At 40.4% G+C, this 13,516-nt stretch overlaps 1 protein-coding gene across 2 annotated transcripts; it reads right to left on the bottom strand.

Moving 5' to 3' along the window:
- Positions 1 to 1,646: 1,646 nt before the first annotated feature.
- Positions 1,647 to 12,852, bottom strand: LOC105927645 (14-3-3 protein beta/alpha-1). 2 transcript variants are annotated; one of them, XM_012864515.3, is made up of 6 exons: positions 12,721 to 12,852; positions 11,865 to 12,294; positions 5,898 to 6,021; positions 4,961 to 5,124; positions 4,770 to 4,865; positions 1,647 to 2,605 (listed from the first exon to the last, which is right to left on the bottom strand). In XM_012864515.3, exons 2-6 carry the CDS (start codon positions 12,156 to 12,158, stop codon positions 2,534 to 2,536), a joined length of 750 nt encoding a protein of 249 aa, XP_012719969.1. In that variant the 5' UTR covers positions 12,159 to 12,294; positions 12,721 to 12,852; the 3' UTR covers positions 1,647 to 2,533. The 2 variants fall into 2 exon arrangements, with proteins under 2 accessions (XP_012719969.1, XP_021173174.1); XM_021317499.2 differs by having other exon boundaries at positions 11,865 to 12,230; positions 12,721 to 12,828.
- Between the last annotated feature and the right edge of the window lie 664 nt (positions 12,853 to 13,516).

Here is a 13,516-nt window from a genome sequence, read left to right as displayed (position 1 = left end):
AGTTTTATATGAGATACAAAAAATAATAATAAACTGAATTACTTTTCAACAACATACTACATGCATCTGACATGAAAATAATTTGTTGCTTAATAGTTACAAAATCCAAAGAATACCAACCTATTTCTGAAACTGGAGCATTAACTACAGCAGGTTTCGATATCTTTGTATAATACATTTCTTACACAAGAAAATTCAAGGTCCAGGAAAAAACAATGAGATAAAGAAAATTAAAGTCAAGAATAACAAATTATAGGTACATAAGAAACATCAAATTTTCAACTTCAAATTAAATAGTTAAAGCAACATGATATGAATGAATATGGCAATAGGCTACCTAGCTTCTACAAGGTTTATATTCCTGATTTCTTAGAGCCAACCATTTCTGCACAGGTCAGATTATCAGGTAATTGTTTCAGAGGTGAGGAGCACACAAACTAAATTCTGCCTCCCCTTATTTAGTTCCAGTACTTGATACACCAAGCAGACAGGTCTCTGATGACTCCAGTAGTTAGGTCATACCAGACAGTAACTCCAAGACCAGTCAGTGCCTTATAAACCTATTAGTTTTTATTCTGCATTATTTACCAAAGAGCCACTGGAATCATTAAAGGCAGATGAAATGTGATATCTCTATCTGGTGCCAGTAAAAGAAAAAAAAAAACTCTGGTTGAAACATTTTGAGCTGCAGTAGCTTGATAGATTTTTTTCCCCAGACTAGTAAAGACACAATTAGAATCTAAACTAATAAAAATAAAAGCACACCTGAGGAACTCCCTTAATTCTGTTAAAAACAAGGTTTTTAAGATGATGGCCGGCTGATTCGGCACTAGGCATGTGGATGTTAAACTGAACGTCTGAGTCCATTGCAACACCCAGGTTTCTGGTACACTCAGCGTAATTGGTTCCTTATAGCCAATCTTAGATTTTTTGGGTACTAAAACATCTATTTATTAAATTTTTTTTGTTCATTAAATTGGAAGAAAGGCAGGGCCATCCATGTATTACGTCATCAACAGATGTCTGGTATGAAATATCGGACTACTTCATAATCTGAGCCAATCAGAGCCTTGATGAACTCCAGTTCTGATAATCTGTTAGCTCAGATTTTTAATGGCCAAATTACTCAAAGATGCTAAATGAGATCCCAACCAGTTTAGCACAGCCCCTCAATATCCCTCCTCACTTTTAAGGTCTATCGTTCAGTAAATTACAACTGTGCCCAACGCAGCTGAGACCCAGTAAAACTAAATTTTTACATTTATAAACATTGAGGCACATCATTTAAAACCGTCCCAAACACAATCGGTGCTCTGGTCAAAAATCAATACTGGAAAGCACTAAAGTCAGCTTGCCTTTCTTTTTCTTTTCTTTTTAAAAATCATATAGTTGTTGATAAACTGACTTTTCATTAATAGCCAAACATGTTAAAGATCTTTAAAAATTGGTTATTTCTCCACGGTTTATTAGTTTAGTATATAAAAAACACAAAAAAAACTTCCATTATTGATTATTTATAAGTCTCTTTGTTTTTAAAATGTTGAAATAATAAAAATTTTTTTAAAAAAAAATAAAAAGATGTCCTAGGCTTTTAAATTAAAGATAAATCCTTAATAAGCAAGAATGAACGAGGGCAGAGCTTTGGCTTGGCTTATAAAATGTTTTATTCATGTTAACATAGTGGATGCATCAGGATTCAACAGTTCCACGGGGCGTTTAGGGGCTACCATGAATTAATTACAAAACGAAAGTGGTCCAAATCTCAACAGAAAAAAAAAAACAACAACCAAAACGTACATCTCCAAACAGATAAATTTCAGTTCTAAGTGGCTAAAAGCTGTTTGGTTCCCATTCCAGTGTAAAATTTGAAGAGAAGTGCAGGATCAGAAAAAGGCTTCTCTCCACCGGCAACAAATTGGTGTTTGGTCAGAAAAAGAAGAGCAAGGTTGGCCCCCAGACAGACAGACGGACCCCAGCGAACGGGTCACTGGGATCAGAACCTTCAACCACAGGGCGGTTAATTGGCTGCGTTCAAACGCCGTCAGCCGGCGAGTGACGGAGCGCCGGCTTTTCCCTGACGAATAAAAATGACATTTAGTTCAAATCATAGCCAAGCGAATGTAACAGTACCACATTATCTGGCGAGAAAACCTGCAGAATGGTGCGATGAGATGACGCATGATCGGGGTTTTCAACTTTTCTTCCTTTGCTTTTGACGAGGGGTGCGGGGAGTATGTGGGGGGGGGGGGGGGGTCTCATTAATCACTTCAGATCCCTACTTAGGTTTCTACGGCTGAACCTGCACAAGATGGGAAGGCCGAGAGAAAAACTACAGGAATGGAAGGATGTCTCCAAATCTGATCTGTTTTAAAGACTTTTCTTCTTTTTTTTTTTTTTTGGTTGCTTAAGATCCTTTTTCAGCGATGGAATGTATCAGTGGAGTGTTATGGAGCATACAATGAGAAAAGTTGATTTTTATTTTATTTTCTTAAATCATTTGTGTCGTTTTCCCCCCCAACAGGGCATGCACGCTCTAGTTCTCCGTCTCGCCAGCCTCGGCTTCTCCGGCAGTGCCCTCCTCGGGAGCGTTGTCTGATGTCCATAGCTGTGGGGGGAAAAAAACGCAAAATTATAAAAAAACAAAAAAAACAAATTGGTATAATAAACTAAACAACAATATTTTCTGGAGGCATAATACTCCTCAGATATCCGTTTATGAGCTTTCCGGTGCTGCAGCACCAAACATTTTCCAAGCCGCCGGTGACCGGCTGCTCAGAATCGTGAATTAGAGCAGGAGGAAAGAAAATAACTGAAGTGAAACCGGAAAACAACTTCACGTGTGTGCAACATTTTCTTTTTTTAACCCCCTAAGAGTGAAAAAGCTGATGACCGACGGTTTACCGGGAAGCTCACAAGACCAGCAACCTTACGTAACATCAACAGCATAAAGCAGAAACGAATGTGTGCCATTTATTTATTTATATATACCACTTTCTGTTTATCCAACTGCATCTAAATAAATGCCAACATCACTGCAGAGTTCATTTCAGTCACTGAATTAGAACGGTGAAACTCATTATATAGATACACTAGAACCAGTGACATCACTAAACCGTTTCGTCAGTTAATTTTAATCATTGTGGACACAAAACTGCAAAAAACTGCAAAAAAACTGCAAAAAAAAACTGCAAAAAAAAAAAGAAAAGCTGGCTGGTTGCAAACTACTGCATCGAAATCACGTTGATGGAAAGTTTAGTGGAAGGAAAAAGTGTGGCAAAGATGAGTGGACTGCAGCTAGGCCTGTCACAACATATTTTGCTGTAAGATAAAAAAATGTTTTTAAAACTTATGCCGATAAATCATATTATTGTCATTTGAAGACCTTTTTCAGCTAATATAAGCATAATAACACAAGTATATCCTCTCAATTTACGGGCTCAGACGAATTAAACGGGTGGCGTCATTTGGTTTAAATCCCAAAAACTCCCTGTTTGGTCCCATTTGTTGTTTGCTTCACAATAATAATAATAATAAAAAAAAAATCCATCTTCAAAGTTGCAGACATGTTCTGTAAAGGGATGCAAACAGACCATCCATTTTGATTCCAGGTGGTAAAATAAATAAATCAAAGTATAGCTGAGGTTTGCATCTGAGCTGAACCCCATACAGAATCTATGGAGCGTTGTGAAGAACATGAGACGCAGTTCAAGGCCAGCGGCAGGAATACTTCTAATCTGAGAACTTCTCACTATATTTAGTGACTTCTGACCGGTCCAGCGACCTTTTTTAAAAAAAAAAAAATTTTAATCAAAAGCACCAATCCCTCGTTCTGCAGTTATTGTCTTGAGAGAGCGGCTGTGAGCCTCTTCCCACAAACGGCGTCTAACTCGCCTGTAGTCCGAGCAAAGAGAGCAGAGAGGAGAGCCTCTCTCTGTTCCCTCATCAGAATGTGTCCCGCCCAGAATTACCAAGAAAATATGTTTTAATATAGTGATTTTTCTCTGAAACTGTTGCACTTAAACCATTTACTAGAGTTTTATTCACGCACAGCTTCAATCCCGTGTTCACCTCGTTCACCAATGTGCCTCTGCACTGCAAAAATGGAACTAAAAATATGTAATATTTTCTTAAAATGAGTGTATCTGTCCTTGATTTGAGCAGGTAAATAAGATGATCTGCTAATGGAATAAGACTTCTGCACTTAAAATAGGAACAATTCATCTCCATCATCTTATTTCAAGTGCAGGATGTCTAATTAACTTATTTTAGGGGTAAAATACTCATTCCATTGGCAGATAATCTTATTTACCTGCTCAAATCTAGGACAAAAACACAAATTCTAAGAACATTTTACTAATTTTTAGATCCGTTTTTGCAGTGTGATAACTGATAGCGATGTATTAAAATCCATAAGTTACCTAATGAGGTTCACTTCTAGATCCAAACAAGTTTATATATTGAAAAATAAACACGTTAAATCGAACATTTTAGAGCTTTTATTAATAAACTAAAAATTTTTTACTGCATAAACAAATAAAAGTGCTGAAAATGGGTATTGCTGAGTAACGGTACCGATTCATAGGCACCGGGTATCGGCTCAGATGTGAACAAACAGAAACTCTGAACGAACCACGATAAAAACATCAGCTTCAGCTCTAGAACCGGATCACTACAGTAACGCCGATGACTTCCTAGCTTATGGAGACGGCTCTGAAGAAGTGATTAAATGGCAGGACTGAAGGAGTCCGTTTGAAGTGGGAGGAGCTTACTGTGAGGTTGTCTCTGAGCAGCTGCATGATGAGGGTGCTGTCCTTGTAGGACTCTTCGTGTAGCTGGTCCAACTCTGCGATGGCGTCGTCGAACGCCTGCAAACAAGAAGACGCATGTCGGCGCTGTTAGCGGCGTTTTACACCTGAGGTTACGGGAGAGCGGAGAGCGGGCCGCTGGGAAGTGTGCCGACCTTCTTGGCCAGCTCGCAGGCCTTCTCTGGGGAGTTCAGGATCTCGTAGAAGAAGACGGAGAAGTTGAGCGCCAGGCCCAGGCGAATGGGGTGCGTGGGCTCCATCTCGGTCTTGCTGATGTCGAACGCAGCCTGGTACGCTTGCTGTGAGTTTTCGATAGTTTCTAAAAGGACAAAACAAAAAAAAAAAAAAAAAAAAAAAAAAAAGGGTGTTTTTAGACCGGTCATGAAGGCTTACTGAAAATATTTTTAAATCCCCATTTCTATGAGCAGAGTATCTGGGATACCAACAATGCCCTCTTTATCTGCCTCGGCGAATACATTTTTTAAGATTTTTTTAATCAAGTTAAAACCGATTCTGAGAACAGAGAGGGGCGGAACGAAGGGAAATTCATGCAAAAATAAATAAAACAATTTCCATCTGAGAAAGCCAGCCTTCGGTTAGTTCCAGTTCCAAACCCTACACTGCAAAAAGGGAACAAAAAGTAAGTACAATTTTCTTGAAATTAGTAAATTTTTCCTTGATCTGAGCAGCTAAATAACACTATTTGCCAATGGAATAAAGTTTTGGCACCTAAAATAAGAACAATTCATCTCCATCATCTTATTTCAAGTGCAGGATTTCTAATGATCTTATTTTAGGGGTAAAAATACTCATTCCATTGGAAAATACTCTTATTTAGCTGCTCAATTTAAGGAAAATATACTAATTTCAACAAGATTTTTTTTACTTTTAGTTCCCTTTTTGCAGGGTTAATAACCGACCGTGCTTAGCGCCGTATGACAAGATGCAGAATAAATCACAAATCATATGATCCCGCCTGTCCAAATTCTAACAACTGAAGACTTTACAGTCCTGTCTTAACATAAGATGCACTGCAGGAATTAAACCATTAAACCACGTAGGAATCTCTCAATAACAGAAACTTGTTCTCACTCGACTTGGCTTCTCCAGAGGCAACTTCTGCCAGGTATCTGTAGTAGTCGCCCTTCATCTTTAGGTAGAAGACTTTGCTCTCTGGGTTGGTGGAGTTGCTGATTAAATGATTATCCAGCAGTACCTGCAGCAGAAAGAGATAAAAATCAGACAAATGTCAATCATTAATACCGAGAACCAGCTCAGACGGATAACTGATATTATTAACAAGTCAAATGTTACAGGTGAAACGTCGTCCCATTATAACTGGAATGGATGTTAGAATCAAGTTATGAGATGGAAGATCAGACATTTAGATGTAAAACCACTGTCGTTATCAGACATTATGGGATTTATGTTCTCTAGAAACTCATCTAGACCTAGAAAACGATAATAGCAAATTTCAGCATAGAAACCCTGGGCTATGGTTCACATCTTATAGCTAAATTTATACATTTTATCTTTAAACCTGCTCAACAATTAATATTTTAGCAAAACAAGCAAATTGGTCATATGTTAGAAGAAAAGGGGATCAGTAAATCACTGTGGATCCATAATATAGAAAAGGTTTTGCAGAAAGAAAAAAAAAAGAACAATACAATGTCCTAAATTTTCAAGTTAATCACGTTTTAGATTATATGTGGGTGTATTCTCAGCAAGAATAACAGGATTTGGCTCTCTTGCTTTATTTTAGTAAATGGTTCAGGCCAAATGTGCTTTGCAGCAAAAAGTCCCTGCATTACAATTAAATTTTACCATTTTAAGGAGATTCTAACTTGGCTGTACCTTTAAACACTAGAGTCACCAAACCAAATTTATGCCACTGTTGAATTGTGGTTGAGGGCCAAAAAAAAATAATCGGCCCCCGGGCTGCACGTTGGAGACCCCCGCTGTAGGTAGACCCCCCCCCCCGCCCCCCTGCCTGTCAGCTTCCAAAGGGAAATACGACAGAAAATGCTGAATCCGCACCAAGATTTCATCAGCAAAGCCCGGCGGGCCGTTAGAGATCAGACGCCTTCACACAAAAGGCCGTACTGCGGCTTTAAGAGACGTCTCTATGGCAACTGGTGAAACTAAACTGCTTTAAATAGTAAACTATGCTGTACTGGTCCAAATCCCCCGAGGAGACAGTCACTTCCTGAAATGACATCATCCATGCAAACGTTTCAGTGAACGCGCCGTGGACCTGCCGAGTCAGTGAAACAGCGTCTTATGCAGAATTTACACGATTTAAAAAACGATACGAGGAACATTGACTGAGTCGGATGGGTTAGAGGCTCGCCAGCGGCTACATCTCATCTACTGAGAATACAAAACGTTACACGCCACACGGAGCAAATATAGGCAGGCAGCGGTTTAATGTCTGCGTTTAAAGACGAAATGACGGTTTTATGGCGGCGGGTTTGCTTCCAGGGATGAGACGGAAACGGGGGAAATGTTTATGTCCACACCTCTGTGATGGCAGGACGTCGGGTTTATCACCAACAATCCCTATAGGTGCAATGAGCGGAGATTATCTAACACGTTAGATTTAAATAATAAAGAATTCAGGTTCCTTTAGTCAACTTTACGTCATACTAACTTATTAATAAACATGTTTCAAAGACCAGCTTAATAAACGGTTATTGGGGTAGCTGGGACGGAGTGAGCGTGGAGACGTCCTACTTGGAGGTGAATGAAGTGGGACAGCTGTTGCCTCACAGCTAGAAGGTGCTGGGTTCAAATCCCAGCCAGAGCATCTTTTTGGTGGGGAGTTGAGATGACGTTCTCGTCACGTGTGGGTGGGTCCGCCATCCAGATCCCCTCACACTGGGTTAATTGGTCCCTTTACAGCAGGGGTGTCAAACTCATTTCTATATGGGGCCACTTTGGCGTCATAAAGTCATTAAAAGGGCCGGTAGCACGTGTATAGACGATACTTTTCATTTCATAATTTCATTCCAGTTCACATAGAAGTATAAAAAATGCACAGTAACATAAAAATAGCAACCTTAGGCCCAGTTTATACAGTTTATCTGCAAGAAAAGTTGATATTGGGGTGAGTTACACTTACAGGTGGCACAGTTTTAGCCACTTTATACACTTTAAAAGGATATATACCTCTACTTTATGACATGATATACCTTTTTTTTTTGGCTCTTGAGGGCCGGAAAATTTACCTTGACGGGCCGGATTCGGCCCGCGGGCCTTGAGTTTGACACCTGTGCTTTACAGCGTTAAAGGGGCCCGCTGCCTGCTCTGCAGTCACAGCACGTTTACAGAGTTTAAGGTTTAATACGAAACACTACATTTTGCCTTATACAGCCCTTACAGGTTTAAGTCTGTCCATTAAAATGCCGGAGTTTACCCTGACTGTGTGAGGAGTGCTGCCGTTTGCTCGGCGCTCAGCTATGGCAAGCCATTTTACCATATTATGGTAAACCAGTTACTGTTTTTGTCCAGAAAATTGAACAGCACCGTCTGCTATTTGGTCTGTACCTGCAGTCAGTAGCATGATGATGATGATGATGATCAATAAACTAAAAAATAAAAGTACAAAACCTAATGTAGCTGAAGTTTATCTCTAATGGTTTAATATTATTTTTGCCATATACGGTTAACAGCACGTTAAAAGCTGACTGTAGGTACAAGTCAGGCTAAAAGTCATTTATATTGTTGTTAATATATAGTTAAAAAGTGTGGCAATGTTGCATTCTAGTTGTTAGAAACCATTGTTATAAGTTAAAATGAACCCATAGACATTTTAAAAAGGTAGTGTGGATCATCTTTATTACTACAGCTTTAATGCATAAGAACAAAAAGATGATAAAAGTAAAAATTTTAGACCCATTTTGTTGGGGTGCTGCAATAGGAAACATTTGAGAACCACTGCTTTAGCTGGAAGAAACTGCTTTGCAAGTCATTGTGTTGAGCGTTTGAAACGTTTTTTTTTTTTTATCCCCACTCCTCCTACATGTCTGTATCAAAAATAAGAAATAAATCACATTGTGATAACTGTAATATTGTAATAACCGACAGGCTACATTATTTTAGCAGCGGTTTTAGTTGAGAGAAATCTGATGCTGGTATACATTCTTCATGAATATGTTTTTTTTTTTTTTTTTTAATTAGAAGAATCCAGTTTTGTTGTACTTAAACAGCTGAGCTTTGATCCTGATGCGCAGCGCTCCATCACCAGAGCCGTCATGGCCTCCACAGGCTCAGCTGACAGCGCTGCACTGGAAACCAGAGCGACTCGGCTCCACCTGGTTGCAACACGCAGGAAACCAACACAGACGGGAGGGGGGGTGGAGGGGGGGTGGGAGGGGGGGGGGGGGGGACAAGCAGCTTGTCTGTCGCAGTTTTATTTCTCTGAGGGAGAGCGAGAAGCTAACCTGCCAGGGGGCCTGAGAGCAGACACGCCCTCTTCTCCCAGCGACTCACGCTGGCCGCCCAGACCGCATTCTCGCCTCCTAGCAGCTTTTTCTGGGCTTCCTCCAACAGACAGATGTCCCGGAGGAACGCGATGGCCGTGCAGATTTGTTTCCACCCGGCTGTACTGAGATCGCTGAGCCGGAGCGGGAACACGATGTGTGGGGCACCGATCTGCGCCGTCGCTCTAAACGCAGCCAGAGGTGAAGACGCATCATCTGGCGATCCATTAAAGCTACGCCTAGAGATGTAGAAGCCAGAGGAAGGCCTTTCCATCGCTTTTAAAGGGGGGGGGGGTGCATTGGTGAGGTGTGTGAAACTGCTCTGAGTCATTTCTACATGTGAATTCTTGCGCTGGGGCAACCACACGAGGCCTTCGTCTGCCGGGTGTCTTACACTTCCTGTGTGTGAGCGCCGAGTTCACCCTCAGTCTATTCAGACACACCTTGCTGAGCTGGTACCAGGACCCACCGTCATGTTCACACCCCCCCCCCCCAAAAAAATAAAAAAGGTTTCCAAGTCTATTGTTCTAAATCCAGATTCCCAACAGGCAGGAGCGGAGGAAGGACTCGGTGGTGCTTCCTTATCCTGTCCAGATTTTATTTATACAGCAGAGGGGGGGGGGGGGGAAACGCACAGGAAACGGATGCCATATCAACGCAACGAGTGCTACTGCATGAAAAACAAGATTTCATCAGAAGTAGCTTTCACTACAAATGTCAAATTAAAAAAAAAATAATAATAAAAGGTAACGACTGTTTTAACAAGGAGAGCCCGTCTTCTTTATAACCAGCATGTGGATAAATGATCAAAGCTGTGACTTTAAACCAGGACGCATGGTTGATGGTTCTATAGTTGACCTCTGGCTGTATGCAGATGATCCAGTTTTGTTCTTTTAAGAGATCAACCGATCGTTTCTCTCCAGGCCGACAATGATTTCCGGCTTTTCCAAAGGACCGAAGGTGCTACGGGTTATTTGACAGGAGAAAATGAAGACATTACAAGATTATTTCCATTTAGGCAAGCGTTTGTTTGGAATCTTTAAACTAAGGTTCAGAGTGGATGCCGTTATCTGATGCCCTTTTAAACTAAAAACAGAGGAAGCTCTTAGCTTTAAATGAACAAAATGGAGAGAAAAAAAGAAAAAAAGAAGAGATTTTTCAATATTTGCCCGGCTGATCTCAACCAGTCAGGGGAAACTCCAGTCTCTGGCCAATCTTTATGTAAATCTTTAATTTTTCTCCATATATTGCTGGCTTTTAGCCATTACTAACTATTTAGTGCGGTTTAGAGCCTGACTTTCACTATGACACAAAGAGTAATAACTTATTTTAAGAACAAGGGAGGTAAATAAACTAGACATAAACTAGACTCGACTCCATCTGACGACGTCCTGTGTTTAAATATTCATGATGTTACAAATCTGTTGACCCGACTAACAATATGGACATTAACAGACAGTGTCCCCTATTGTATGCAAAGCTTGGTATGCTGATGAGATCAGTATGTGCCATTTAGCAGTAAAGATTGCCCTTTATAAAGCATATTGTACCCTTCTATCCAGAAAGCCGCTGCAGCATAAATATGCAGCGTAGGGTGGAGCACTGCGAGCCAAATGTTTGTTAGCTTACCCAGTTGTTACGTTGTGTCACGCAAACCCATGAAGAGTTGTATGGGCCGGTTGATTAACTCTACAAACAAGACCTTTCCTTAAGAGTAGCTGGTTTTTCTTCTAATATGTGGAACTATACCAGCATCTCCGCCTTTATGAAAATATGCGACATTGTTGATTTCAGTCAAATATGAACTTGAGTGCGTCTTTAATCGAGTGTATGCAGTGAATGCAGTTGTATCTCAATAAATCAGAATATAATGGTATTAAATATACCTTTCATTAAGCCCCCATTTCTGCATGAAAAGTGTTTTATTGGTCTGATGCAATAGTCTGATTTTAAAATGGTGTGTTTTTGAATCAGCTGGAGGTGGAAATAAAACAGATAACCAAAATTAAAGCTGTTGGTCTGTGTTTATCTATAAATTGTGTTCCTCTTACTGAGATAAATTAACTTTTCAAAAAACATTCTAATTTATTGCATATGCCTGTATAGAGATGTATATATCTAAAGTCTACATAGATCTACATTCAGATGAGGTCCAGATGTCTTCTGAACAATTCGAGTCAGCAATCTTTCCCATGCTGGAATAGACCATAACACAACATTTCTGTAATAAAAAATATATTTTCCCCCTGTCTTTTTTTTATTTTATTGAGACCCTGAATGTTGCGTTTTCATTTTTTCTTTAGGACCAAATGTTTAAAATAAGCCAAATATAAATGTTTATATAATGAATTTATAGATGTGTTTTATCAAACTACCAAAATATAATACATTTTTAATTGAGATTCTGTTTGAGACAGCTGTACTCTATACAAAAGCCACAATGAATATAATAAAGATAGCACTTGTTGTTGAAATATAAGTCTGCATTAGAAATGTTTAAGTGAGGTGTTGTTTTTATTTATTTATTTATTTATTTTAAAGATAACCCAGAGCAGCGTGGATCTCCAGCACTCACCAGAACGTTGTTGCAAATGTCCTCCAGCTCCATCTCCACCTTTAGCCGGTACTCCTTGACCATCTGCTGCTTCTTCTCGCTGCCCTCGGTCTTGAGGCCGATGCTGGACAGCACCCTCCAGGCGGACCGCCGCGCCCCGACCACGTTCTTGTACGCGACGGAGAGCAGGTTCCTCTCCTCGTTTGACAGCTCGCCTCCCATCTCCGTCACCTCCCTCATGCAGTCCGCCATGTCGTCATAGCGCTCAGCCTGCTCCGCCAGCTTGGCCTTCTGGATCAGATCCGTCCTGTCCATTTTTTTTCTTCTTCTTCTTCTTCTTCTTCTCCCGTGTGTGTGCGGCGTGTGGCGGGGGCTTTTAGGGGCGCTCTGAGATGAAGAAAAACCCCTGGGTGTCGTCGCTGACGGTCAAGGGGATCCGAGGACACACAAGCTACACAAGCCGTTAAGAGGGATTTATCACTCTTTGGTGAAAATCTCAACAATCGTCAGGTTATGTAAAATTAAAATATGTATTTATGCACAAACACAAATCAAAGATGTACAAGTAAATCGCTTTCGTTAGCTGTGATTTGACAATGATCACCGCGACAAATATTAAAAAAATATGAATCTAAATCCGGAGCGGTGTGCTAGCTGTCAGCATCAGACCTGTGAGCAGCGGCTAAATCTTGTCTGCAGCGGCTAACTGTGACAAAAAAAAAACGAGCTAACGTTAGCTCCACCCGCCACTCCTTTCGTTTTTATACATCATGTTAGCTCGCCGTTAAAATAAATCTCTAAACGGGTCGGCGCTTTGTGGGCCCTACGGCGTGCCACCAAATATTAATTAAAATATACAATACGGTCTGTTTCTCACCTTTCTCGAGTCCAAATTCGCACCCCGAACCGAGCCGAGCCGAGAGAGATTGGTCAAACAGGCACAGAACCGTAGTAGCCGAAAAAAAAAAAGACCCGAACTGATTGTCCTAAAACAGGAGGAGGCGCATCTGGATGTAAACCAGCCAATCGTACAGCGGGGTAGGGTTGGATTGACGGGGACAGTTGGAGATTTAAACCAATGGGAATTTAGCGCGGGGGAGGAGGGCGGGTCTTGTCTTATAGTTGGACTCGAGACCGTAACATAGATGTTGGAAAGCAGACAATGCACCTACTTCGTTGCTCCGTAGGGAACTACACGTTAGAGCGTCTGCCATATTGTGAGGGGCAAGTTCTCCATAGAAACCCATACAACTCTACTTGGAAACTGGGATCTCTAAAATAAATAAACTTGGAAACTGGGGTGTCTAAAATAAATAAATAAACAAACAAACAACTAACGCTTCTACTTACCATCCCGCCAGCGCAGATTTGGCTTTTCTATTTTGGCTTTGCCATTTAAACTGTCATGGCACAGTAATGCACAGTAATGCTTTATTACTACCAGATACTTAAAGCTGCGTTGGAAAAAGCAAATGGGCATTTACTCATTGGTCCTTTTTGACAATCAAGCTATTTATTTATTATTCAGTTACAGTTATCAAACTGCATTTAGTTTACTAATAAACTTGGTTCAGGTGTCAAACATATTTTTAATTAGGCCCAGACTTGGTGTGATGTAATATTGGAATCTTAAATGTCTTGTTTGTTTGTTTGTTTGTTTGTTTGTTTGTTTG

This window comes from Fundulus heteroclitus, chromosome 19 (genome assembly GCF_011125445.2).
Source record: "Fundulus heteroclitus isolate FHET01 chromosome 19, MU-UCD_Fhet_4.1, whole genome shotgun sequence".
Taxonomy (NCBI): domain Eukaryota; kingdom Metazoa; phylum Chordata; class Actinopteri; order Cyprinodontiformes; family Fundulidae; genus Fundulus; species Fundulus heteroclitus.
The sequence above is the reverse complement of the archived record's forward strand: the minus strand, read 5'-3'. Positions and strand labels throughout refer to the sequence as shown.